This window comes from Erythrolamprus reginae, chromosome 2, assembly GCF_031021105.1.
Source record: "Erythrolamprus reginae isolate rEryReg1 chromosome 2, rEryReg1.hap1, whole genome shotgun sequence".
NCBI classification, from domain to species: domain Eukaryota; kingdom Metazoa; phylum Chordata; class Lepidosauria; order Squamata; family Dipsadidae; genus Erythrolamprus; species Erythrolamprus reginae.
This window is the reverse complement of record NC_091951.1, coordinates 306,860,547-306,886,024: the sequence shown is the minus strand read 5'-3', so window position 1 is coordinate 306,886,024 and position 25,478 is coordinate 306,860,547. Positions and strand designations below refer to the sequence as shown.

General features: G+C 41.5%; 1 protein-coding gene across 1 annotated transcript in view; it reads left to right on the top strand.

Moving 5' to 3' along the window:
• Positions 1–25,478, top strand: part of ADGRV1 (adhesion G protein-coupled receptor V1) — a 265,854-nt gene that overhangs the window by 23,243 nt on the left and 217,133 nt on the right. The window contains exons 16-27 of the mRNA XM_070743048.1: positions 1,015–1,278; positions 4,454–4,580; positions 12,549–12,766; positions 14,009–14,746; positions 16,164–16,537; positions 17,904–18,080; positions 19,187–19,367; positions 20,291–20,493; positions 20,911–21,040; positions 22,036–22,110; positions 24,113–24,252; positions 24,712–25,321. Coding sequence (XP_070599149.1) covers positions 1,015–1,278; positions 4,454–4,580; positions 12,549–12,766; positions 14,009–14,746; positions 16,164–16,537; positions 17,904–18,080; positions 19,187–19,367; positions 20,291–20,493; positions 20,911–21,040; positions 22,036–22,110; positions 24,113–24,252; positions 24,712–25,321 — 3,237 coding nt within the window. The remainder of the gene's footprint in view (positions 1–1,014; positions 1,279–4,453; positions 4,581–12,548; positions 12,767–14,008; positions 14,747–16,163; positions 16,538–17,903; positions 18,081–19,186; positions 19,368–20,290; positions 20,494–20,910; positions 21,041–22,035; positions 22,111–24,112; positions 24,253–24,711; positions 25,322–25,478) is intronic.

Genomic DNA, 25,478 nt, shown 5'->3' with positions numbered 1-25,478 from the left:
TATTTTATAATAATCTGAATCTTCTTTTCCCTATAATCTCTTAGATAACCTGTCCATCTCTGCACAGTCCAATATTTTTTTAATTACTATATTTTTTTCCAGTGATTTATCTATTTTCCATTGTTGGGCATATACTATCCTGGCAGCTGTTAATATGTGTATAACTAAATATCCTACCTCTTTTTCTATTTTTTGTATTAAAAATACCCAATAAATGCAATTCTGGTTTTTTTTCAATTTCTTCTTTTACTATTTCTTTTAACCAGTTTGTTATTTTATTCCAGAAATTATTTGCTTGTACGCATGATGATAGAACATGCCTCTTTCTTTTTTGCACTTCCAGAATAATGGGGAGGTTTTGGGGAACATTTTTGATAGTCTTTCCGGTGATAGGTGCCAGCTGTAAAACATTTTTAATTGGTTTTGCTTGAATGCAGTTGATTTTGTCATCCGCCAATTATTAGTCCATAATTTTTCCCATTTTTCTAATTCAATTGTGTAGCCAAAATTCATTCCCCAGCTTATCATACTCTCTTTTACGATTTCCACTTCTGTCTCATAACGAATCAAAAATTTATATATTTTACCAATTAATTTTTCGTTATTTTTTAATAGTGTCCTGTCCAAATCACCCCTTCCTGTCTGGAAACCATATTCCCTTTTATCTTTTTGATATGCATCTTTTAATTATAGGTATGTCCACCAATCTTAATTCTACCACTTCTTTTTTTACTTTAAAAATCTGTTTTTGCAGTATGGTTCTGCAACATTGTCAAGGGCAACCATCATCAACCTGGGACTAGATTTTAGATAGAAACAAAATCAAAGGAGCTAGAAAATCACAGAGGCAAAGTGGATTTTTAACTATGACTGACATAATCTATGTTTTAATGTGATACAACATGCTAGGCGTTGAAATTAATATAACAATTATTTAAAATATGTTTTTGAAAAACATGTATGAATATTGATGTTTGGCGTACTTTTACTCATAATTATTTAACTATATTTCAGATCCTGTTATTCTGAAGGTTCACGAAGGTGGCATTGTGGAATTTGTAGTTGTAAGAAATGACTCTGGTGCTGATGTTGTTTCTGTTTTATATGCCACTATCGATGGAAATGCCAGTGCTGAAGAAGATTTTATGCCTTATGAAAAAAATGGAGTGCTTTGGTTTGATATTGGAATAAAAGAAAAGAATATAACTATGTTTATCCATGATGATGATATTCCTGAATCAGATGAGGATTTTTATATAATTCTCTTCAATTCTACAGGTTCAAATTATTATTCAACCTCTATAAACTACCGTATATACTCGAGTATAAGCCGACCCGAGTATAAGCCGAGGCACCAATTTTTGCCACAAAAACTGGGAAAACGTATTGACCCGAGTATAAGCCGAGGTTAGAAAATGCAGTGGCTACTGGTAACTTATAAAAATGGAAAACAATAAAATTACATTAATTGAGACATGTTTTAGAATATTTATTTTAAAGAAAACCAGTAAACTAGCTCTGTAAATTTAAAAGAGGGTAAACAAATTAACAATATTAACAATAAAGTAAAAAATAAAAAAAGTAGCTCGATCAGGAACAAAGCTAAAACCTAAGAGTTAAAATCCTTCAAAACTGGATTCCTTCTCATCATTAATTGGATTTACATTATTGTTCTGTTTTTTATATATGCTGTGAGCCACCCTGAGTCCTTGGAGAGGGATTGCATACAAATCCAATTAAATAAATAAACAAACAAACAAACAAATAAATAAGTGTATCCAAAGAAGAGCTTCAGCATTAGCTGCTGTGAGGTTATCAGCATAGAAAACCAAATAGATAGATAGATAGATAGATAGATAGATAGATAGATAGATAGATAGATAGATAGAAATAGATACAGATAGATAGATAGATAGATAGATAGATATAGATAGAAAGATAGATAGACAGACAGACAGACAGATAGAAAAATAGATAGATAGATAGATAGATAGATAGATAGAAATAGATACAGATACAGATAGATAGATAGATAGATAGATAGATAGATAGATAGATAGATAGATAGAAAAATAGTTAGATAGAAAAATAGATAGATAGAAATAGATACAGATAGATAGATAGATGATAGATAGATAGATAGATAGACAGATAGATATAGATAGAAAGATAGATAGACAGACAGACAGACAGACAGATAGAAAAATAGATAGATAGATAGATAGAAAGAAATAGATACAGATAGATAGATAGATAGATAGAAAAATAGATAGATAGAAAGATAGACAGATAGAAAAAGAATTCCTGTCTAGCTCTGCCTCATAACACATTATTAGATCCTATCCAAGCAAGGACAGCAACTACCACAAAATACCATTTTTTAAACAGTTTAAATCCTTTCAAAGGAGGGGGAGGAGAATCTGACAGCAGGGGGCCTTTTTAATCCGACTAAGGGCAATGCAAAGAGAGCAAGGAATAGTTACTCACCATTGCTTTTTTCCCCTCTCGGTTGGAGCAAATGGCTGCCTCATTTGCTTGAGCTAGGGAGAGGAACTACAGCATGCGAGAGGGGACAAAAGCTGGTGCCTCCTTGCTCTGGCTCAAGCAATGGCGCCCTCGTGTGGTGACTTTGTCAATGACCCGAGTATAAGCCGAGGCTGTGTTTTTCAGCCCATTTTTTGGGCTAAAAAACTCGGCTTATACTCGAGTATATACGGTAATCATTTTTGTTTCTTTAGATTGTTTTCTAAACAATCAACCCTTGATTGATACTATAACCATTTAACTCTGCTGTTGTGTTCACATTTGCTATATACAGTAATACCTCATGATACGAACTTAATTGGTGCAAGGAGGAGGTTCGTAAGACGAAAGGTTCGTAAGACGAAACATTGTTTCCCATAGGAAACAATGTAAAGTCAATTAATCCGTGCAACCAAAAAACCCCCCGCAAAAAAACGGCTTTCGGCGACTGCTGGGAAGCCGCACGGCTGTTTTAAAAGGTGACAGCCGGCCTGGGGGGCTTGCCAGCACCCCCCCGGGTTCGGGGTTTGAGGGGGTGCTGGCAAGCCCCCCAGGCCGGCTGCGATCTTTTAAAACACCCGCCCCGCTTCCCAGCTGTTTCCCAAAGCCGAACGCGGAAGTCCGGCTTTAGCGTTTGGCTTCAGGAGACAGCTGGGAAGCGGTGCGGGTGTTTTAAAAGGTCGCAGCCAGCCTGGGGGGCTTGCCAGCACCCCCCCGAACCCCGAACCCAGGTTCAGGGGGGTGCTGGCAAGCCCCCCAGGCCGGCTGCGACCTTTTAAAACAGCCGCGCCGCTTCCCAGCTGTCTCCTGAAGCCGAACGCTAAAGCCGAACTTCCGCGTTCAGCTTCGGGAGACAGCTGGGAAGCGGCGTGGCTGTTTTAAAAGGTCGCAGCCGGCCTGGGGGGCTTCTCAGCAACCTCCCGAACCGAACCTGGGGTTCAGCAAAATTTTGCCTCTTCTTATGAACTTTGTTCGAGTTACGAACCGGCGTTCGGGAGGCTTCTTGGAAGCCCCGCCGCCCGGCTGTCACCTTTTAAAACAGCCGCGCGGCTTCCCAGCAGTCTCCGAACGCCGGTTCGTAACTCGAAAAAAGTTCGTAAGAAGAGGCAAAATTTTTCTGAACCCCGGGTTCGTATCACGAGTTGTTCGTAAGACGAGGGGTTCGTATCTTGAGGTACCACTGTACTTGTACTGTTTTGGGTGTAAAGAAATGTAACAAACAGCATGGAGAAAAAAGTAAACAAAATGAAAAAAAACCCACAAACATAATAAGAATCCCTCAAATGAGGAAAAGTCAATTAATCACAAGTTTAAGATCTGTATGACAAATAATCTATAGGGTGTCAAATTTCATTTCGGGTCATATAGACCCGAGCAGAACAGCAGGGTTTTAAGGGTGTTTAGGCAATACCTTTTGAGATTCTCACACCAAAATGTAGTATTTTAAACCCTGTTTACCATAGCCAGGTTATTTTCCAAAGCACCTGAATGCAAGACAATGGATGGAAACTAATCAAAATACTTAGTGGAAGCAATTAGAACTAAGGAGAAATTTCCTGACAGAATAATCCTAATCAGTGGAACAACTTGCTTCCAGAAGTTGTGAATGCTCCAACACTGGAAGATTTTAAGAAGAGATTGGACAACCATTTGTTTTCATGCTTTTTGTTTTTAAAACTTATTTGGATAATATCTCTATGAATTTTGCAGGGAGAAGAAATATTATGTATATTATACAGTATCTCTTTGCTATCTTTTGGATGCCCTAAAATATGTTTGGGTCTAATGCTTACCTAAAACGCCTGTGCACTTGAAGACCCTGAGATGAGGCAAATGTACCAAGCAAGTGTTAGGGAATATTTGTGAAGATATGTTTTCTCCAGTTACAATACTGTTTGTTTATCTATCAACAAAATCATTGTTTTTTTAGGAGACACAGTTGTTTATAAACCTATAATGGCAACAGTTATAATTGAAGCAAATGATGATCCAAATGGCATTTTTTTACTTGAGTCTACAGGCAAAGCAGTGGAAGAAGGAAAAACCAATGACTTTTTGTAAGTAACTTTCAAGTAAATATCCTTTGCTAATTTCACTGTATCTTGAATCTTTGAAGTACCCTGAAATATTTTTAAATGTGGCCTACTTTTTATGATAGCATGCATAAACAATTTCCATGTCCATAGTTAACTAAATGAAGAGTTTTAAACATTCACAAGGCAAAATTAGAAATGTAACTGTAGCTGTTACCATTATCCACTTTTGAAAGTAGATATGGATATACATTTTTGCTATTTTTCTTTGAATGACAAAATTGCACAGCCTACAGCTTCCTGCCCTGCAAAAACTTTGGTGTGGATTCCAAATCTCCTGCAAATGTTGCACCCAATTTGTAATTTTTTTATAATATTTTTATTTATTTGTTTGTTTGTCAATCAAGTACAGGATAGTAGTTTATATAAACATAACATAGAAAGTATTAATAAAAAAAGACAATAGCACAGGGACGGTAGGCACAATGGTGCGCTTATGCACACCCCTTACAGACCTCTTTAAAAAGGGGAGAGGTCAACTGTAGACAATCTAAAGTTGAAGATTTTGGGGCTGGAGTGAGAAACAACAGAGTCAGGTAGTGAATTCAGAGTCAGGTAGGCATTGATCACTCTATTGCTGAAGTCGTGTTTTCTGCAGTCTATTTTATTTATTTATTTGAGTTGAAAGGGACTTACAGGTCATCGAGTCGAACCCCCTGCCCAAGAAGGAAACTCTACACCTCCCCAGCCAGATGGCAGTCCAATCTTGTCTTGAAAACATCCAGAGTTGGGGCGTTCACAACCTCTGCTTCAGGCCATTCCACTTGTTGATTGCTCTGACCGTCAGGAAGTTCTTCCTTATCTCCAGGTTGAATCTCTCCTTGGTCAGCTTCCATCCGTTGTTCTCCGTCCGGCCCTCTGGTGCCCTGGAAAACAGTGTGACCCCCTCCTTTCTGTGGCAACCCCACAAGTTTCTCCCATGCCTCCTGGAAGGAGAGTCCAGCATGGGTTTAGCTCAAGTCTTATTGGTAGGACTGAGTTTCAAATTAACATAAATAAATAATAATTAGGTACCGCCCCCTTACTGCCCCAAGTACCCAGTTTTAAAAAACTCAGTCGAGGTTAAGGACATGAGTTTTTTCCTCTCACCTTTAGGTTGAGTATTTAAAGTAATGTAATGTAATTAAAATTGTTGTTGAACCTTGTAATTTTTCTCCCTTTTGTTTTTGTATAGGTTCGAATTCTTCTGATGGGGTCTCTGCCCTCCGCGGGCACCACCCCCACCTTTTCTCCTTTTGGGGCCTCTTCTCTTCGCGGGTACTGCCCACCGAGGAGCAACTGGGCTGTTTTTATTGTTAAAAATTGTGACTGAAAGTCCAATTAGCCCAATCACCCCAGATGGGGGGGGTCCGCCCCTCCCCATTGTCGGGGGCGGCGGAAGCTTCAGACGCCGGAGTTGGCAACCGCGGCGGCCATTACGGCCGCCGAACAGCTGAGTGAGCCGGAGGGGGGCTTCTTAAGCCGCAGCGAGCGGACGGCGGCGAAATGAACATTCCCGGCCGAGACTGAAGCCGCGGCGGCCATTACAGCCGCCGAACAGCTGTTTGGAGGGTTCGCAACAGAGAGCAATGAAACCGAGGCTTGGCGAGCCGCAAGGGCTCGATTACAATCAAAGCTGCTGTTCCCGCCCTTTTTCTAATTGGTGTGGTGCCCTATGAGGCAATTCCTCTGCGAAGCCCTATAAACCGCCATGTTTGTCTGTTTGGCTTTATGCCAGACATAAAAGTGCCGTTTGAATTGGCGCGAACTGGGCAGCGGGCCAAGTTGTCAGGCTCTAAGATCTGCCCAGAGACAGTTGACAAGGTCACGTGGGCGGCTAACAGCCAATCAAAAACCGTTTAGCTGTTCAGCCTGCCTGTCTGTCTTTAAATGCGAGTGAGAGCCTTTATTACTGTTCAACAGTCTTGATTGCCTTGTGCTTTGTAATTCAATCGTGAGTACGCTGCCCCATATCCAAATAAGATATGGCTGACCAACTTATCAGTGGGGAGGAGCAGGCCCAACCAGTTCAAACACCTGTTAAGGGGAAGGATAAGGCCAGCAAGCCTAGGAGTAAGTCCTCCCAATCAAGCTCCTCTCTTCGTGAGGCTGAGAGGAAGATCAAGGCCCTGGAGCAGCGTTTGGAGGCGGCCTTGTCCCCTCCCATCATAGGTGGACTGTCCATAGGCCCTTTCCAGCCTCTTCCTCCATCGCTTTCTGTGGGATCCCAGGGCACAGCAACCGAGAGGGACTGGTCCCCTGACAGGCAGGCCCCTCTTCCCTTGCCATCAACTGCTGCAAGGCCTGAGAGGCCTTCATCTTCTCATACCCAGGCACTGCTTCAAGGGGAGCTACAGACACCATGTTATGGGCCTTCAGCTACTTTCACCCCCACAGCAGCGGGGCTTAGAGACAATGCAGATGCCTGGCAGGCCTTTGCCCCTGCTATACAGGACATTGTCGCCAATGCATATACGCAGGGCATAGCTGCAGCAACCCAACGAGCCAATACCTTTCCATCTCAGCCTATCCAGCCCAGGGATATCTGGTCAGTACCACCGCCCCCTACTGGGTTGGGTTCTATGTCTATTGACCACACCGACTTTGAAGAAGACAGTGACCACGGAGATGGCCTGTCAGATGACGAATTCTCGGTTCCAGAGCAGCCAGCAGTGGCAGGTCTGTTTAAACCCTCTTTGTATAGGGTTTTATTACGTAAGGCAAAGCAAGCCTTAGATGTACCAGGAGCAACACCACTGGTGGAATCATCAGACGGGCCACGCACTTCAGCTGCTCTGTGTAAGGAACCCGCCAGAGAATCGGACAAGGTTCCTGCACTGGAGATCTTCCTCGAGAATGTCAAGCGCCCGTGGCAACATCCGGCGGCGGCGCAAGGGCCTTCAAACCTGGAACGCAGGTTTTATACCTTTGATGACAGCATGGAGACACTACTCCAGTTTCCTCCTGTGGACAAACCAGTGGCCACATTGGTTTCCCGCACGGTTGTGCCTTCGGAAACGGCGGACAACTTGAAACCGGATGAAAGGAGAGCGGAAAATCTTCTCAAGAAGACCCACCAGATGGCCGCTTGGGCTCTGCGAGCAGCCTCCACCGCCTCCTTCTTCAGTCGGGCATCCATTATGTGGATTCAGGAGGTTCAGGCGAGACTGGCTCCTGAGGAGACTCGACTGCGGCAGGACTTGAATAAGCTCCTCGCGACGGCAGAATTTTCCACGGATGCCACCCTGCATGCCGCAAAATTTGCCTCCAGGGCTATGGCCTCCACCATTTCATCAAGGCGCCTGCTTTGGCTCAGAAATTGGCAGGTGGATGCCAAGTCCAAGTGGACTTTGTCTTCAGCTCCCTTTGAGGGCACTAAATTGTTCGGGGAGGCCCTAGATCCTGTCCTGGTGGAGGATAAGGATAAAAGGAAGGTCCTCCCAAGATCTTTCCGCCGCCAGGACCGCAGGGCTGGTCCGTACTCCCGTAGGCAGTCCTTTCGGTGGGACTCGTGGTCCGCCCCTTCACAGCAGGCCAGACCTTACTCGCAGGGGGCCTTTTCCTCATCCTACAGGAATGACCGACAGTATTCCCAGGAACGAGGCAGAGGTTTCTCCCAGACGAGACGCCCATACCGGGGATACCAACAACGGAACGCCAGACGTGCCAAGTGACTGCCCGGACGACATTCCTTTGGGGGGCAGGCTACAAAAGTTCAGCGACAGATGGCGAGCTACCACCTCAGACCCTTGGGTCTTAGCCACTATCTCACAAGGGCTAAAGATCGAGTTTCTACACGATCCTCCAAACCATTTTACTGCCTGTCCGGTCCCCAGAGACTTCGAAAGGAGGTCTCTGTTGGATCAGGAAATTCTCCACCTTTTACAAATCCAGGCGATCGAACCTGTTCAGGACAATTCCAAGGGTACGGGGTTCTATTCAAGGGTGTTCCTTGTACCCAAGGCCTCCGGGGGTTGCAGGCTCATCTTGAACCTCAAACGTCTCAACCAGTATATTCTGTATCGACGGTTCAAGATGGCCTCCCTCCGCTCCATCCTGGCCTCTGTTCGGGCAGGGGACCTGCTTACTTCAGTGGATCTAAAGGAGGCCTACCTGCACATTCCCATACACCCGTACCATCGACAATTCCTTCGATTCTGTCTACACAACGTCCATTACCAGTACAGGGCCATGCCCTTTGGCCTATCATCGGCCCCACGTACCTTTACGAAGGTACTGGATGCACTACTGGCCGATCTGCGGTCCCGCCCTATACGGATTCTCGCATATCTGGACGACATCTTACTTCTGTCTCCAACCCGCCAGAGGGCGCACAAGGACTTACGAACCACGATGTCTTGTCTACAGCGTCATGGTTTTACCATCAACACGCCAAAAAGCCATTTGACTCCTGCCACCAGACTCATTCATCTGGGTGCGGTGATCGATACGGTCTCTCAAAGAGTGTATCTATCTCCGGACAGACAGCACCGCATCTGTTCCCTCATAGCCGGCCTTCAACAGAGCCGAACGGTGCCGTTGTCTTTCCTGTCAAAGGTACTCGGGACCCTGGTATCCTGCGTGGACATTGTCCCTTGGGCCCGTTACCATTATCGACTTCTCCAGTGGACCTTGCTCCCGTTTCAGCGTCGCAGATTGAGTCATACACACCGTCTCACCGTCGTGGGATGCGAGTTACAACACTCCCTCCGCTGGTGGAGATCTGCAGCACTGCGGCAGGGCACTTCCTTCGGACCATGCCATCACACGATCCTCACCACAGACGCCAGTCTGCTGGGGTGGGGGGCTCACATCCAGTCCCAGGTGGCTCAGGGCTTCTGGAGCCCTCAGGAACTATGTCCAATAAACATCAATTTCTTGGAGTTGAGAGCTGTCCGCTTGGCCTTGCTGGCCTTCGCCACCTTACTGGAAGGTCACCACGTCCTTGTACGCACGGACAACGTAGCGACCAGGGCGCATTTAAATCACCAGGGCGGAACGCGCTCTCTCAGGTTGATGGAAGAGACGGTCCTCCTCTTCAACTGGGCGGAGACTCATCTTTCCTCCCTCCATGCAGAGCACATCGCGGGGGAGGACAACAAGCAGGCGGATTGGCTCAGTCGCCAGGAACTGGACCCGGCGGAGTGGCGGCTCGATCCGGACCTGTTCCAGGAAGTCTCGCGTCGGTTCGGGGAACCGGTGGTGGATCTCTTCGCTACCCCCCAGAATACCCAACTCCGGAGGTTCTACTCCCGGTTTCCAGCTCCGGGAGCCGAAGGAGTCAATGCATTACATCTTCAGTGGCCAAAGGTCCTACTGTACGCCTTCCCCCCGATTCCACTCATTCCATCAGTGGTAAGGAAGATCCTGTCGGAGGAGGCGGAGGTGATCTTGCTAGCGCCTCATTGGCCGCGGAGACCGTGGTTTGCGGACCTCAGAGAACTGTCCATTTCTCCACCGTGGAGGATACCGGACGACCGGATATGCCTCAGCCAGGGGTTCGTGTACCACCCGGAACCTCAATGGTTTCACTTAACCGCATGGCATTTGAAGGGGACAGGTTGAGGAGCTGTCTCCTTCCCGAGAATGTTATCGCGACTATTCAAGCGGCTCGACGCCCTTCCACAGTCCGAATTTATCAGGCAACATGGGCAGCCTTTCATTCCTTCTGCAATGACAGGAACCTTCGACCACAGGATTCCTCAGTCATCCCTGTCCTGGAATTCTTGCAGAAGGGTTTGGAGAAAGGTTTGGCGCCAAACACGCTAAAACGCCAGGTCGCAGCGCTTGCCACCATTATAAAGCGGGACGATGGGGGACCTTTAACTAGTCACCCTTGGATTAAGGATTTCCTCAGAGGGGCTACCAACACGCATCCCCCTCCTGTTCGTCGTTTTCCCACATGGGACTTGACCTTGGTCCTTCAGGCCCTCACGGGACCACCGTTTGAACCGTTGAGAACTGTTCCATTGCGTTACCTTTCCTTTAAGACGGCCTTTTTGGTGGCGGTCACCTCGGCAAGGCGGGTTTCCGAACTGTCCGCCCTGTCGGTCAGATCAGACTTGTGTCAATTTTATCCAGACAGAGTTTGTTTACGTCTGGACCCCACCTTTCTTCCAAAGATTAACTCTCACTTTCACAGGGCTCTAGAGCTGGTGTTACCGGATTTCTGTGCTCACGGTACTCACCCTTTAGAGCTTAAATGGCACAAGATAGACGTACGCAGAGCGCTGAAGCTTTACATCAGGCGTACCGGCAGTTCTCGCAAGACTGAGGCTTTGTTTGTTTCGTTTAGTGCTAGCAAACTGGGCCTCAAGGTATCATCTAATACTATCAGCCAGTGGGTGAGACTATGTATAGTTGAGGCATACAAAGCGAGCGCAAGGACTCCACCGAGTGGTATACAGGCTCATTCGACAAGGAGTGCGGCTTCTTCGGCAGCGTGGGCGTCACAAGCCCCCCTTGAAGATATCTGCAGAGCCGCGGCCTGGAGTTCACCCACAACTTTTATTCGCCATTACAAATTGGACACCTTCGCTTCAGCTGAAGCTGCTTTTGGCAGACGGGTACTCCAGAAGGTGTGCGGGGAGGTACCACCCATGGTTCACAATCTCCCTCCCTGAACCTTGGACCTTGGGTATATCCCATGCTGGACTCTCCTTCCAGGAGGCATGGGAGAAGAACCGTTGTACCTACCTGAACGGTCTTCTCGATGCCCTGGAAGGAGAGTCCATACCCTCCCGAAGAACCATGGGAGTTTTGGTTTGATGAGACTGTTTCTTATGTTATTATGGTTGTTAATAAAGTTCATTACCTTTACATCTTTTCGTTTTTTAAAACTGGGTACTTGGGGCAGTAAGGGGGCGGTACCTAATTATTATTTATTTATGTTAATTTGAAACTCAGTCCTACCAATAAGACTTGAGCTAAACCCATGCTGGACTCTCCTTCCAGGGCATCGAGAAGACCGTTCAGGTAGGTACAACGGTTCATCTATAGACTGCTATCATGTCCCCCCTGGCCCTTCTTTTCACTAGGCTATCCATGCCCAGTTCCAGCAACTTCTCTTCGTATGTCTTGGTCTCTAGTCCCCTTATCATTTTAGTTGCTCTTTTCTGCACCCTTTCCAGAGTCTCTATGTCTCTTTTGAAGTGTGGTGGACCAGAACTGGATGCAATACTCCAGGTGTGGTCTGACCAGGGCATTATAGAGTGGTATTATTACCTCTCTAGTCTTGGAGAGTATCCCTCTGTTCATGCAGCTTAGTATTGTGTTGGCTTTTTTAGCCACTTCTGCTCTAGTTTGGAGTGGTTTAAATTTGGTTTCAACTATTACGTGCTCGTGTGATGTTGCGGTTGAAGGTGAGGTAGTTATTAAAAGCAAGGACATTTTGGTATATGATTTTGTGAACTATGGTTAGATCAGTTCGTAGGCAACATAGTTATAAATTGTCTAATTTCAATATTTCAAGGTATTTTGTTGCGGGAGGAGGAGTGAAGGACTCTTCTTGTGAAATATTTCTGGACACTCTCAATTGTATTAATGTCTGATATGCAATGAGGTTCCATACAGGTGAGCTGTATTCTAAAATTGGTCTGACAAATGTTTTGAAAGCTCTGGTTAGCAGTTCGATAATAGCATAATGGGAAGTTACTAAATAGATGAGGAATCAATTTCATTATCAAAATGATATTTAATTAATTTGCTGATGAAGGGAGATCACTTGGTAAAACATAGAAAAGAATACTAAAAATGAGGATGCAAGAAGATATGACACAAAATGCAGTGAAAAAAATGGGCCTGTGGAATCACAACACATCATTGAATCATTACATGCTAAATCTGTGCAAAAATATAGCAATTTATCAAGAGTTTTTTCCCCTCTAACATTGGATTCTCTGCTGTCTTAATCATGTGAAGAATTGAAAAATGTTTCTTTGTTCTGCCATACAGGATCTTGAGGCACAGAGGCTACTTTGGCAATGTTTCTTTGGCCTGGCAGCTATTTGGCAATAATTCTGCTTTAGATTCAGGACAAGAATTCTATGAAGTATCTGGAACTGTATGGTTCATAGAGGGTGAACAGTCACAGCCTATAACTCTTCATGCTATTCCTGATAAAATTCCAGAATTCAATGAATTTTATACCTTAAAACTTGTGAATGCTTCAGGTACATCTACATATTTGGTGATCTATTTAATGTGCCACTTCGTGCTATGATTGTATGTGGTTTAAAAACATATATCTGGGGAAAATACATTAAACGCATACTATATAAAAAAATACATCATGAGCTTCAGAACATTCTTTCTGGTGTAGTTGCTTCATTTTTATTTGCAACCTTCATCTTTAAGACGCATTCGGATTGGCTTTTTGATAGGTCTTCGGAGAGGGACGGCATACAAATCTAATTAATAAAATAAATGGCGCAGAAAAGGAGCTTCGGGGGACATGTTTTTATAAGTGGGAACTGAAACAGAGGAAGTCTTTTTTCTGGATTCCTTTTTGGCTAGTATGTGTTCTGGTTTCTGATAGAACTTTAGCAATTACAAATAACTCTTACTAAATGCAGCATTTCATAAACAAAGAAACTCCATTTTATTCTCTTCTCTTGCGTATCTAAATACATTTCATGCTAGCACATTTCTCTCAGCCCGTTATCTTTCTTCATTGCTTTCCTCGCATTCCTTCTAGCCTTCTCCGGTTAACAAGATTTATGTCCTCCCAGTATGATTCTAAAACAGCAGAACTGACTGTTACCGGAATGGAAACCCTCCATATTTTTCTTTTGCAACGTTGGAACTCCACCCTTCTTCCCCACTGATCCCCTGACGTACCAAATACATCACTACAGTATTTAACCCATTCCTCCCCTTAATATCTTCTTCCCAACACCTGTTCTTTACGTTTTTGGACCCTTCTGAATTTAGGATTGACCCATCGAACATCTGATTCTTCCTCGCTAGATTCTGGACTCATAGCCACATCCTGTGGCTGGCCTCCCAGTTGTTCTACTACCTGTAACCCCGGGCCCACCACTAATTCATAAACACTATCTATATCAGAGCCCTCAATTTCTTCATCATCCTCCAACTGACCAGGAGTATGTACAACAGCATGGAAGGGCTGGGCATAATGTATCAGGGTTGTACAGTCCCAATGTTAACAAGGACTGGGGCCAGAAAAAGTTTCACATGTAATAACTCCCTATTTAATAATAATGTTCACTAGGGTAGTCTTTGACCAGCTTGCTAATCTTTCAAACTTGCTTAACTCTAAAGGTACTGTAAAGATAACAATGGGAAAAACAAGGAGCACACACCAGTGGCAGTGATGAAATAAGAAGCTAAATAAATAAGTTAATAAGATTGTGTGCATGAGTTATGAAAATAATTTCTTGACTTTCTTTTAGGTGGGAGTCCTGGTGGCCAGTTATCAGACACCAACCTTTCTGTGACTGTGATGATCCCGATTAATGATGATCCATATGGAGTGTTCATCTTAGATCCTCAGAGCCAAGATAGAGAAGTAGCAGAAGACATTCAGTCTGAGGATGACACTTCCTGCATTACCAGTTTTACAGTATGGAGGCATCAGGGAACTTTTGGAACTGTCAGGATTGGCTGGGAAATATTATCTAGCACCTTCAGAGAAGGATTACCTCTAATGATTGACTTCTTATTGCTTGGAAAGTTTACAGATTCAGTAAAGTCAAAGCCTCACATGCGACGGCATCACACTGGAACAGATGCTTTATATTTTAGTGGTGAAGAAGATGCATATGGGATAATTGAGCCAGAGGTCCATATTAGTAAAAACAGCATACTTAGTGTCTTCACATTTTCAGCATGGGTACTTCCTAGTATCAACAACAATGGATTTATAATAACAAAAGACAATAGTAATGGATTAATATACTATGGAGTAAAAATAGGCACAAACGAATCCCATCTTTCTATAGGGTTCTATTACATGCCATTGCAGTCTAACAAGACATATATAGCTAAGATCACAGTGATGAAATACTTGGAGGAAAATGTTTGGGTTCACCTTCTGATTATGCTCAATAATGGCACTCTTGAGTTTTTCATTGATGGAAAACCTGTTCCTGGGGGCATTAAGAGTCTCAAAGGAAAAGCAATTGCTGATGGTAAGCAATGTGTTAATTATTATTATTGGTTTGTTGCACAGTCAGACAGATGTTTAAACTGGATTTGTCATTTTTGTCCATCTGTTGAGTCTTGCCCAAGAACTTGCCAGATGTTATTATTAAATACTAATTAAATATTAAATAATTTTAAGGGTGTTGTTGCATGTCAGAAACTGTTTTAATGTAAGTGAAGCTGCCTTTTTGCAATTGATAAATGGAGATTTCATCAATGCCAATGGTTTTGAAATAATTCTCCAGATGTTTTGTATTTTTTTCTCAAGGCATTAATTACTATTGGAGCTGTCTCTGTTTTATTTTGTCACAGTGGTTCCACTTCTGTTATTCTCTGTACACAACAATATGAAATGATAGCTAATAATTCTTTAGTTGGATTTGGCCTTCATATTCATCACGTTCTACCCCAAACATTTTCTGGACGTGCAGATGCAATTGATAGAGAATTAAACTGTACTTATTGAGTGCAGCTCATGATACACCTCTTTCAGTAGGAAAGTGTACATGCAGTGTATGTCTCCATCCAGTAAAACTGGCTTCTCAGATTTTTATTCTGTATCAGAATCTCAGGATCAAAAGACTGATTTCTCCTGCAGCAGATCATCCGCTACTGGTCATACCAGTGGCTGCACCAGTGGTGGATTGCTCCCAGTTTGGTGAACCGGCAGTGGAGTGGCAGGAGGCACTGCCCACCCGCCCAGAACGCTTCTGCGCATGCACACAAGTGTTGCACGTCTGAATGAACCGGTAGTGACGGGATTTAGAATCTACTACTGGGCTGCACCACTAATTTATATTCAGCCTTCTAAGCCCAACACTCCAACACACCACCTCTCATGTAGGTAGAGAAACTGGCTGGTGTAGCTATAATTTAACAGGAGAGTAAATTTTAATAGAAATTTCAAACAGAAAAATTTCAATAGGTCCTCTTTACTTTTTCAAGCTGGAGGAAAACAGCCTTTATAAATTAACTCTTGAATCCTGTTTATTGCTTCCTTGAAGCCTTTTAAGATTGAACAGGAAACAGACTTTTACACTATAGTAAACTTTACAAATTACAAACATGTACGTTCATTCAATTTACAGATTTCCATTTTTGCTTTTGAATAAATCATATTTGTCATGCCTAGTTCTGCTGGGCTCAATAATGGCCAGATAAAATAAATGAAAGCAAAACATATTCCATGAAGTTTGAGCCAGAAAAATCTGTTTTAACTACACTGGATCGGTTATTACATAAAGATTAATACATGCATTTAATTTTAATTATATTGAAGTCAGTTTTTCTGTTTTAGATAATGAAATTCAAAATGAGTGATTATGTATAGTACTAACCAATTTAATTTTGTAAAACTTAAAGTTGGAGCTTTAAAAGTAATATTTATGGGTCTGTTTTCCCTAGGACCAGGAATAATGAAAGTTGGTGCTGGCATAAATGGTGGCAGCAGGTATAAAGGATTGATGCAGGATGTGAGATTTTATGAATGTAAATTAACAAAGGAAGAGATCAGTGAACTTCATGCTATGCCAGCAAGGTCTGATTTGTATCCTATCTCTGGATACTTAGAATATCGACAAGGAGAAAGGAATAAATCATTCATTGTTTCTGCCAAAGATGACAAAGAAGAGGAAGGAGAGGAGCTGTTCATTCTAAAATTTATTTCAGTTTATGGAGGAGCACGAATTTCACAAAAAAACACAACTGCAACATTAAGAATCCAGAAAAGTGATAATGCCAATGGATTATTTGGTTTCACAGGAGCATGTATTCCAGAGGTAGGAAAGCCCTATCACGTGATCCATGGAAATCCTTAATTTAAACCTAACTAGTATAAATGCTAGATACAGGTAGTTTTCATTTAGTGATTGTCTCTTTTAGGGCTGTTTCATCACAATAGTGACGAAAAAGATACTTTGCAATGACCTTCACAGATCCGTAAAGGAAAGCTGAAGTAAGATCATAAACACAGTTGTGGCTGCACTTAGTAATGCTTTGCTTAATAACTGAGTTGCCAGTCTCAGTTGTGTTGCTAAACTAGAACAACTCTTTTTTTTTCAACCTCAGACTACTCAAAACAATACAGTGGTATCTTTACTAGTGAACTTAATTTATTCCATGACCAGGTTCTTAAGTAGAAAAGTTTGTAAGAAGAAGCAATTTTTCCCATAGGAATCAATGTAAAAGCAAATAATGTGTGCGACTGGGAAAACAACAGGGAGGGTGGAGGCCCTGTTTCCTCCCAGGATATTCCTAGAGAGGCCCCATGGAGGCTTCTCTCCGCCTTTTCCGGCCCTGTTTCCTCCCAGGACATTCCTAGAGATGCCCCATGGAGCTTCTCCCTGCCTTTTCCGGTTACAGTTTCGGAAGCTCGGGTGTATAAGTGGAAAATGGTTCTTGAGAAGAGGCAAAAAAAATCTTGAACACCCAGTTCTTATCTAGAAAAGTTTGCAAGTAGAGGCGTTCTTAGGTAGAGGTACCACTATATTGAGATAATGAAACTGACCTTGCAATCTTGATAACATGATGCAGTCCTCATGTTGCTTAATGTTGTTAGCTGAAAAGTCTTCATACTAGCAACAGCTAATCCTGGGGAATTATTGGAATTGGTTTAGCAGTAATCTGGGGAATTGTTAACTGGAAGTCAGTTTATAAGGAGGTAGTTATAAAGCAAATAACACCATGGGAAGTAGAAAAGGAATGATTTAACATGGGCAAACAGTGGATATAAGGCTTTTTTCTACTGAGGAAAGTAGTATTTTTGTTTCTTATGGTAGTTCACAGATGATTATTATATAAACTCTGACTTTAAAAACAGGTGCTTCCTTTTCTTATTTTCCTTCCATTTTTTTTCATATATTTTATATGGTAATCTTGCTCTTGAGAAATGTTTCCCTGTTAATCATTGCTAAAGTGCTCAGAGAGCTTCTAGAGTTGATGAAGTGGTCAAAATAACTATTGAACGAATGAACGTGTGTCTAATGGGATTTCGCCCACCTCCAAAATATGAATTTATGCATTTAAAAGCTGAATATTACTTTTATTGTAACACATCAACGTGACCTCATATTTTATTTCCATCGAAACCTCAAACTTATGAAATCTGTTTATCGTAAGATTTATAGGAATTCTTATTGTTCATAGGTCTCTAATGAAGGTTCTACTGTATCTTGTGTAGTGGAACGCACCAGAGGGGCCTTGGATTCTGTTTTTGTGTATTACACTATCTCTCAGATTGATTCTTATGGTGTTAATTATACCGTTACTGACTTCGCTAAGAGCGGTGGTATGGTAAAATTCCTTCCTTTCCAGAGATCAGAGGTAACTCATAGATTCCTCTTCAAGTTAATAATACAATTGTTATGCATTGTTGCTTTGAAATTTGGATAATATATTTTGCTAATCTACAGTAAATTTTGCCATGTATTTTTGTTACTACCGATGTGTTTTCCTGAATGCAAACTAATTTTGGCATATTTCTGACTTTAACTTTTCATTGTAGTCATTACCAATGTACCTTTGTAGTTATTTTTATTTATTTACACTAAATGAATGATGAATAGCAATTAGTATGGAAATGCTATAAAATCTTTTCAAAGAACAAGAAGTATTAGATAATCTCTGTTAAGACTTTCATCATATTAACATTAAATTTTGTGTATCTTAAAAAAAATAATTTAAAAATCAAATGATTGTGATATTTAGTGATGTAGCCTTTGACACCTGTATCTTCTATGATTCTAAGCTTTTGTCTAAAAATAGCTTGCCTGATACCCATTTTAATGTTCTTTTATTAATGAACAAATATCCTTAATTTTTCCCAAGTCTTTTAAAATCACAATAGATTTTTTAACTATATTTTGCATGCTTTATTTTTTTCTGTTTATATTTCTTTTAAGTGATCCTAAATTTGAATGATAAATTTGAATGATGCTGTATTTAATAGTTTAATAGCATTTATGTTGTTCATTTTTAAATTTCTTCTTTATCAGATTTTTAAATAATGCTTTATTTGCATTCGTTTTTAGGTATTGAGATAGGATAACCCAGGGGTGTCAAACTCACAGCGTTACATTGCCATCACGTGACATATTGTGACTTCCTCTCCTTTTGTTAAATTGGGGGTGGGCATGGCCAGTGTGTGAGGCATCTGGCCCGTGGGCTGTGAGTTTGACACCCTGGGATAACTAAATGGTTGTTGACCAATGAGTTCTTGACTCCATTAGAAAAACGTATCAATTTAATATATCTTTAAAATTGGTTGTAACATATTCTTCTCAGATTGAAATTAGTGTTTCACGTATTCAAAAAAATTTATGTAAAATTTCTCACATTTTTGGATTTGCTTTTTTAAAAATGCAATGGCAATACTTATATTTAATTTGGGTTTTTATCTACATCTTTATCCCATCACGTCCTGCCCCCAGGTTCTGAATTTGCATGTACTTGATGATGATATTCCTGAACTAAAAGAATATTTCCAAGTGACATTAGTATCAGCAATTACCGGAGATGGGAAAAAAGGTTCAACCCCAACCAGTGGAGCTAGCATTGATTCAGAGAAGGAAACTACTTATATCACTGTCAAAGCTAGTGATCACCCCTATGGTAATAGTTATAAGAGTAGTGTTCACATCTTATGTTTCATACATATAGCATTCGAGATGTTGACAGTTAATATATGTTATGGATAGTTTGCTGGTCTGCAATGTAATGCTTAATTTGTGTGTTAATATAAGATTTTTGAATTATCTAGCATTCTTCATCCAATGCTGTATGTTACTGAGAGTAAAACACCTGACTAACTCTCACAGCATTTTAGACAGAAAACTAAAAATACCTAATGTGGAAACTTTGCAAAATTACAACCATTGTCTTACTAGTATGCACCCTGCTGCGTTTAATAAAACAGGCATAATAGTGTATTGTCTAGCAAAAATTTTCCTAAACCATGATAATTTTAAATATATACTTAGTTTTATACATCATTTCCCATCAAAATCAGTGACAAAATGTAATAATGTTTTAAAAGCTAAATAAATGTATACACTGTTTATCAGGAATCATTCTTTGCTGATTCAAATGTATATACACATAGTAAAATACATGATGAAGGTTATAGAGGAGATACTCATAGTAAAATATATCTATGAAAGAATAGAAAAGAAGATATAGTAATAGAACATGTCAATGAAAGAAAAGAAGAAGAGATATAGGAATAGAAGAAAAGTATAGGAGATATAGGAGAGCAATAGGACAAGGGACGGAAGGCACTCTAGTGCACTTGTACTCGCCCCTTACTAACCTCTTAGGAATCTGGATAGGTCAACCGTAGATAATCTAGGGTAAAGTGTTGGGGGGTTTGGGGATGACACTATGGAGTCCGGTAATGAGTTCCACGCTTCGACAACTCGGTTACTGAAGTCATATTTTGTACAGTCAAGTTTGGAGTATTGTTATTTGCATTAATAAATGATTTTTGCCTGCACTTAAGGAGAAGTAATACAAGATATATTTTCTTCACCTGTCAGGTTTGTTGCAGTTCTCTATTGGGCAGCCTCCTTTAGACACTGCTGAAATCATTCTTCCAGCCATGACAGTACCCCACATTACTGTCAAGGAAGAAGTAGGACAAGTCAGCTTGCTTGTTGTTCGAGCACAAGGCTTACTTGGGACAATTGTGGCGCAATACAGAACAGTTGCGCTTACAGCATTCAGCCCTCAAGATTACCAGGTATATTAGCAGCTCTCTAAAAGGATTGATAGAGGCCAGTTAACTTCATCTGTATGAGTTTATTATTTAAATAGTATAGACAATGTGTACTTACTATGTCAATGTTTCAGAGTAAAGGGAATAGTTGGCATTGCTGCTAATATACTGCTGTCACTGCTATCAAAGAGATTCTTGCCTTTTTAAGGAAGGCTTAAAAATATCTACAGACCCATCTACATTTCATGGCTGCATTGGCCATAGAGTTCCTTAGGCTATTGGTGCCTGAAGGTTTTAATTTGACACCCTGTGCGGCTAAGTCCAAGGTGGCTCTGAGGTTTGTTGCCTCCATGGCAACCATGGACCTGTCCCAAGTAATTGATGGCTTGACATATGTTGGCCTCATGTGGATCTTTCAATAGATTTTTTCCAACTTTGCAGGAAATTATAGGGACCTTGGAATTTCTGCCAGGAGAAAGATACAAGCATATTCTTGTCAACATTACAGATAATTCTATCCCTGAGCTAGAAAAATCTTTCAAAGTAGAATTGCTGAATCCAGATGGGGCAGGTAAAGGCTCATGGAATAATACTTACATATTCTGTCTCTTTGGGGACTGAAATTTATTTATATTTAATTCATTCTGACAAAACTTTTTATAAAAATTACTTGAGTTTTCTTTAAAGTAGCATTAGATTTTTAATTTTCTTTTGAAAATATTATCTGCATATCTGCACTGTTGTTAAACAAAAGACTCCGTATAAACTAGGTACCCTATAATATGTTGTCAGGTACCGTGGTCATATAGTATTGTCAAAACCTTTATTTTATCTGACACATGTTTATCTGAAGCTACTCCAAAATCTGAAATAACAAGTATTCAATAGCTTAGTGGAAACCCCAGAACCTAAGCCAGTTTCTACTGTTGACTACCTCTGATGCTTTGAAAATGTTATTGCACAGGAACTTCTTTTGCTAAATGTTTTCTTGGCTGATCTTTAAAAAAGCAGCTTTCCCCCCAGGAAATCCTTGGGCTTTATAGAGTAGACTGTGAAATAAAAAAACAAGAAGATGAAAGCAATATGAAAGCACTTCAGCTTTTATTTTATTTATTTATTTTATTTTTGTCAAGCATGTCTTAGATAACAGATATAGATGTAAACATGGTTATTAATACATGAAATGAGTACAAATAAAAGGACATTAGGACAGAAAACTGCTCAGTTTTAGGAAAACTACCCTGTAAATAAATAAATACCTTTATATGTTCTTGCATTATTTCCAGAACTTACTAATTCAGAGAATTTTGATTTATAAATTCTGCCTTTTCCAATTTCTTTGCTTTTTTCACTTACCAAGAATATGTTACTAGTTAAAGATAGTTGAGAGAGACAGCTAACAAAAAAGCATCGTCTTTGGCTTTTAGTAATTTTCCTTAAGGTTTTGAAATTCTCTTAATTTTTTTCAATTTCATCTTCTTTGTTTGCTTTTGTCCCAGATATTTTGAAATGCTATCTTATCATCTGCATTATATATACGTATTGTGTATCTTTGTCTTTTTAAAGTTTCTGAATTCTTTCATGGTGGCAGTGGTAGTGGTGATGGTGATTTCTACTTCCTTCCTCCTGTCCATCAATATGGTAAGCAATGATTTCTGGACTTTCCCCTTCTTTTAGAAGTATGGATGTTCACTTCACTTAAAACAGTGTTTTTCAAATTTGACAACTTTTAAGATGTGCGGATTTCAAATCCCAGCATTCTGGCTGCAGAATGCTGGGAGTTGAAGTTGGCACATGTTAAATACTGATTTAAAAGAAACCTTAATAAGAACTTTGCCTTTTTTTTCTCTTCTTATTCAAAGCTGGCAGATTGTTTATTTTCAAAATATATTGCCAGATTTTTTTCCTGGAGACATAAGGAGAGCTGTCTGTTCTGAAGGCATTTTTCAGATCCTATTTTATCTCTGGTATGGAAGAAAGTTCTTGTGCCAACCGTTCACATTTCTGTCACAATGATTTACATATAAAATAGTTTCAAAGATTTCTAGATCTCCCAGTTCTTCCCCAGACGCAGAAAAGGCAGGGAAACTTGCTGAATGACTTAAGCCAGAGGTCCCCAACCTTTTTTGCACCAGGGACCGGCTTTAAGCTAGACCAGTTTTCCACGGCCCGGTGGGGGGGGACTTTGGTCAAATGGGGGTGGGGTTATGGAGGGGTGGAGCTTAGTGACGCAGCCCTCCACACTTCTCCACAGGGCGGGGAGAATCAGGAGGCTCCTTTGGCGGCTGGGGGCTGCCTGGCTTTGTGATTTTGGCTGGGGGGGGGAGTTAGGAAGGTCCTACTTCTCCCCCCCCCAGCCAAAAATTCAAAGCCTATCTGCTGGATACGGGCGATGAGTGGGACAGAGCGGCGCGGAAGCCTCTTGCAGCAGCTGCCACAGCCACCGGCTTCGGCACCGCTCGTCCCGCTCATCGCCCGTATCCAGCAGATAGGCTTTGAGTTTTTGGCTGGGGGGGGAGAAGTAGGACCTTCCTAACTCCCCCCCCCCCAGCCAAAAACTCAAAGCCTATCTGCTGGATACGGGCGATGAGTGGGACAGAGCGGCGCGGAAGCCTCTTGCAGCAGCTGCCACAGCCACCGGCTTCGGCGCCGCTCGTCCTGCTCATCGCCCGTATCCAGCAGATAGGCTTTGAGTTTTTGGCTGGGGGGGAGAAGTAGGACCTTCCTAAGTCCCCCCCCAGCCAAAAACTCAAAGCCTATCTGCTGGATACGGGCGATGAGTGGGACAGAGTGGCGCGGAAGCCTCTTGCAGCAGCTGCCACAGCCACCGGCTTCGGCTTTGGCGCCGCTCCTCCCGCTCATCGCCCGTATCCAGCAGATAGGCTTTGAGTTTTTGGCTGGGGGGGGAGAAGTAGGACCTTCCTAACTCCCCCCCAGCCAAAATCACAAAGCCAGGCAGCCCCCAGCCGCCAAAGGAGCCTCCTGATTCTCCCCGCCCTGCCCGACGCCCCTGTCCTGCATAATGTCCTCTGCCGGGAGGGCAGCGGCGCCGCGGACCGGCTGGAAAACCCCAACGGCCTGGTCCCGGTCCGCGGACCGGCGGTTGGGGACCTCTGACTTAAGCAACTGAGTTGGAAAAAGGTTATCCTCTGAAATACCTCCATTTAGTATCTTCCAAACTCGGGGAGAAGATTGCTGTGGGAAGACAGTGGTAGAAAAGCTGCCTTTGTTAAATTATTTTTTGTCAAGGCCAGTGGTTTCCAAAGTGGGGCCCACGCCTCACAGGGGGGCAATTTGAGTTATAATGAGTAAATTGGAACCTTGTTTAAACCAAGTTAATGGCCTTTTAGGCTTCCTCTGTGTGAGTAGGAGTTCAGTTTTTGAATAGTAAGAATTATATGCCTGGGGTGGGGGGAGATCAGGATTTTAGAGATGTTTATATGGGGCATAGCCCAAAAAAAGTTGGGAACCCTACCTGTACGTTTAGAGTTGCAATTCAAACCTTTGGGGAAAATTAAGTAACCATACTTCTGTTTTAATTTGGTTGCATTTATTTTAATACAGGATATTAAACTTTGAGGATTATATGTGATCCAATTGTTAGAATGATATTTATACATATATTTGTCCTTAAAATCAGCAGACAATCTGGGAATAGCATCTCATATCATAGTGACTATTGAAGCCTCTGATGATGCACATGGGATCTTTGAGTTCGATGCGGAATCCCTCTCTCTCAATGGAATTGAACCTGAAGATGGAATAGGAATCATCACATTTGAGGTCTACAGATGTAGTGCCATACTACTGCTCTTGAGTTTCCATACTTTACTTGTTGTAGAAATCCTCTATGGCTATATATATTTTTTTCTTTCAAAAATAGGGGTTCTTTTGCTGATAATTGTAGTTGTCATGGTCTCTATCCCCCCACTCTCTGATATGCATGGATACTTGGGTTTTATGACAGGAAATTGGAAATATCTGATCTTTTACTCATTTATAGCACTTATATTAGTGATATTTCAGTTCGGTATCAACATGCAAGACTGACAGGATAATTATACAAAAGGATCATGAGATGGGATTATGACTGTATGGCTGAATGCCTAGAGATTTTGTCTTAAATTCATTTTGCTGATTAAAATTGTGAAGATGAACCTATTATATAAAATGTCTAGTTAACTGATTCAGTTATTTGTCTTACATGATACAGTAATGATGAAATGTTGGTTTGCTTTTCAGGTTATTAGACATCACGGTGTATTGTCCCAGGTGATGTTATACTGGTTTATAGTGCCAAATGATACTGAAGACGTGACTGCAACAAGTGGCAACATAACATTTCACACAGAGCAAAGAAAAGCAAATTTAACTGTACATATTTTGCCTGATGAAATTCCAGAACTAGACAAGACATTTTCAGTTTATATCATTAACGTTACACATGGGCGGCTTGGAGTTCACACAAATGCTACATTGACTATTCTTGCAAATGATGACCCTTATGGATTATTGATTTTCTCTGAAAATAATAGGCCAATTCATGTTGAGGAGGAAACCAAGAATGTTACCATAACAATAGTGAGGTTGAAAGGTTACTTGGGAGTAATCAATGTTACATATAGAACCGTGTGTGATGAAGATGACTCACCCTATCTGCCATCAAATATTGCAAGAGCAACATTGGGAGAAGATTATCTGCCCATTTCAGGATTTGTAATCCTGCCAGCCAATGAAAGTGAAGCTACACTACACCTCCCTATTCTGGATGATGATGAACCAGAGCAATCGGAATCTATATTTGTTGAGCTTCTAGGTGCTACTTTGATAGGAGAAGTCAACCAACAGCCAAGTAAGGTTAACTCTGTCTTTTGTTCAGTAATGTTTAAAGCATAACGCAAAATTATATTTTCTTTACAAAACTATATTTAGCAACATTGCACGTAACTAAAACCATTTTGGCTTAATGGGTAAGGTGCTGAGCTAGGACTGAGAAAATCTAGTCCTGT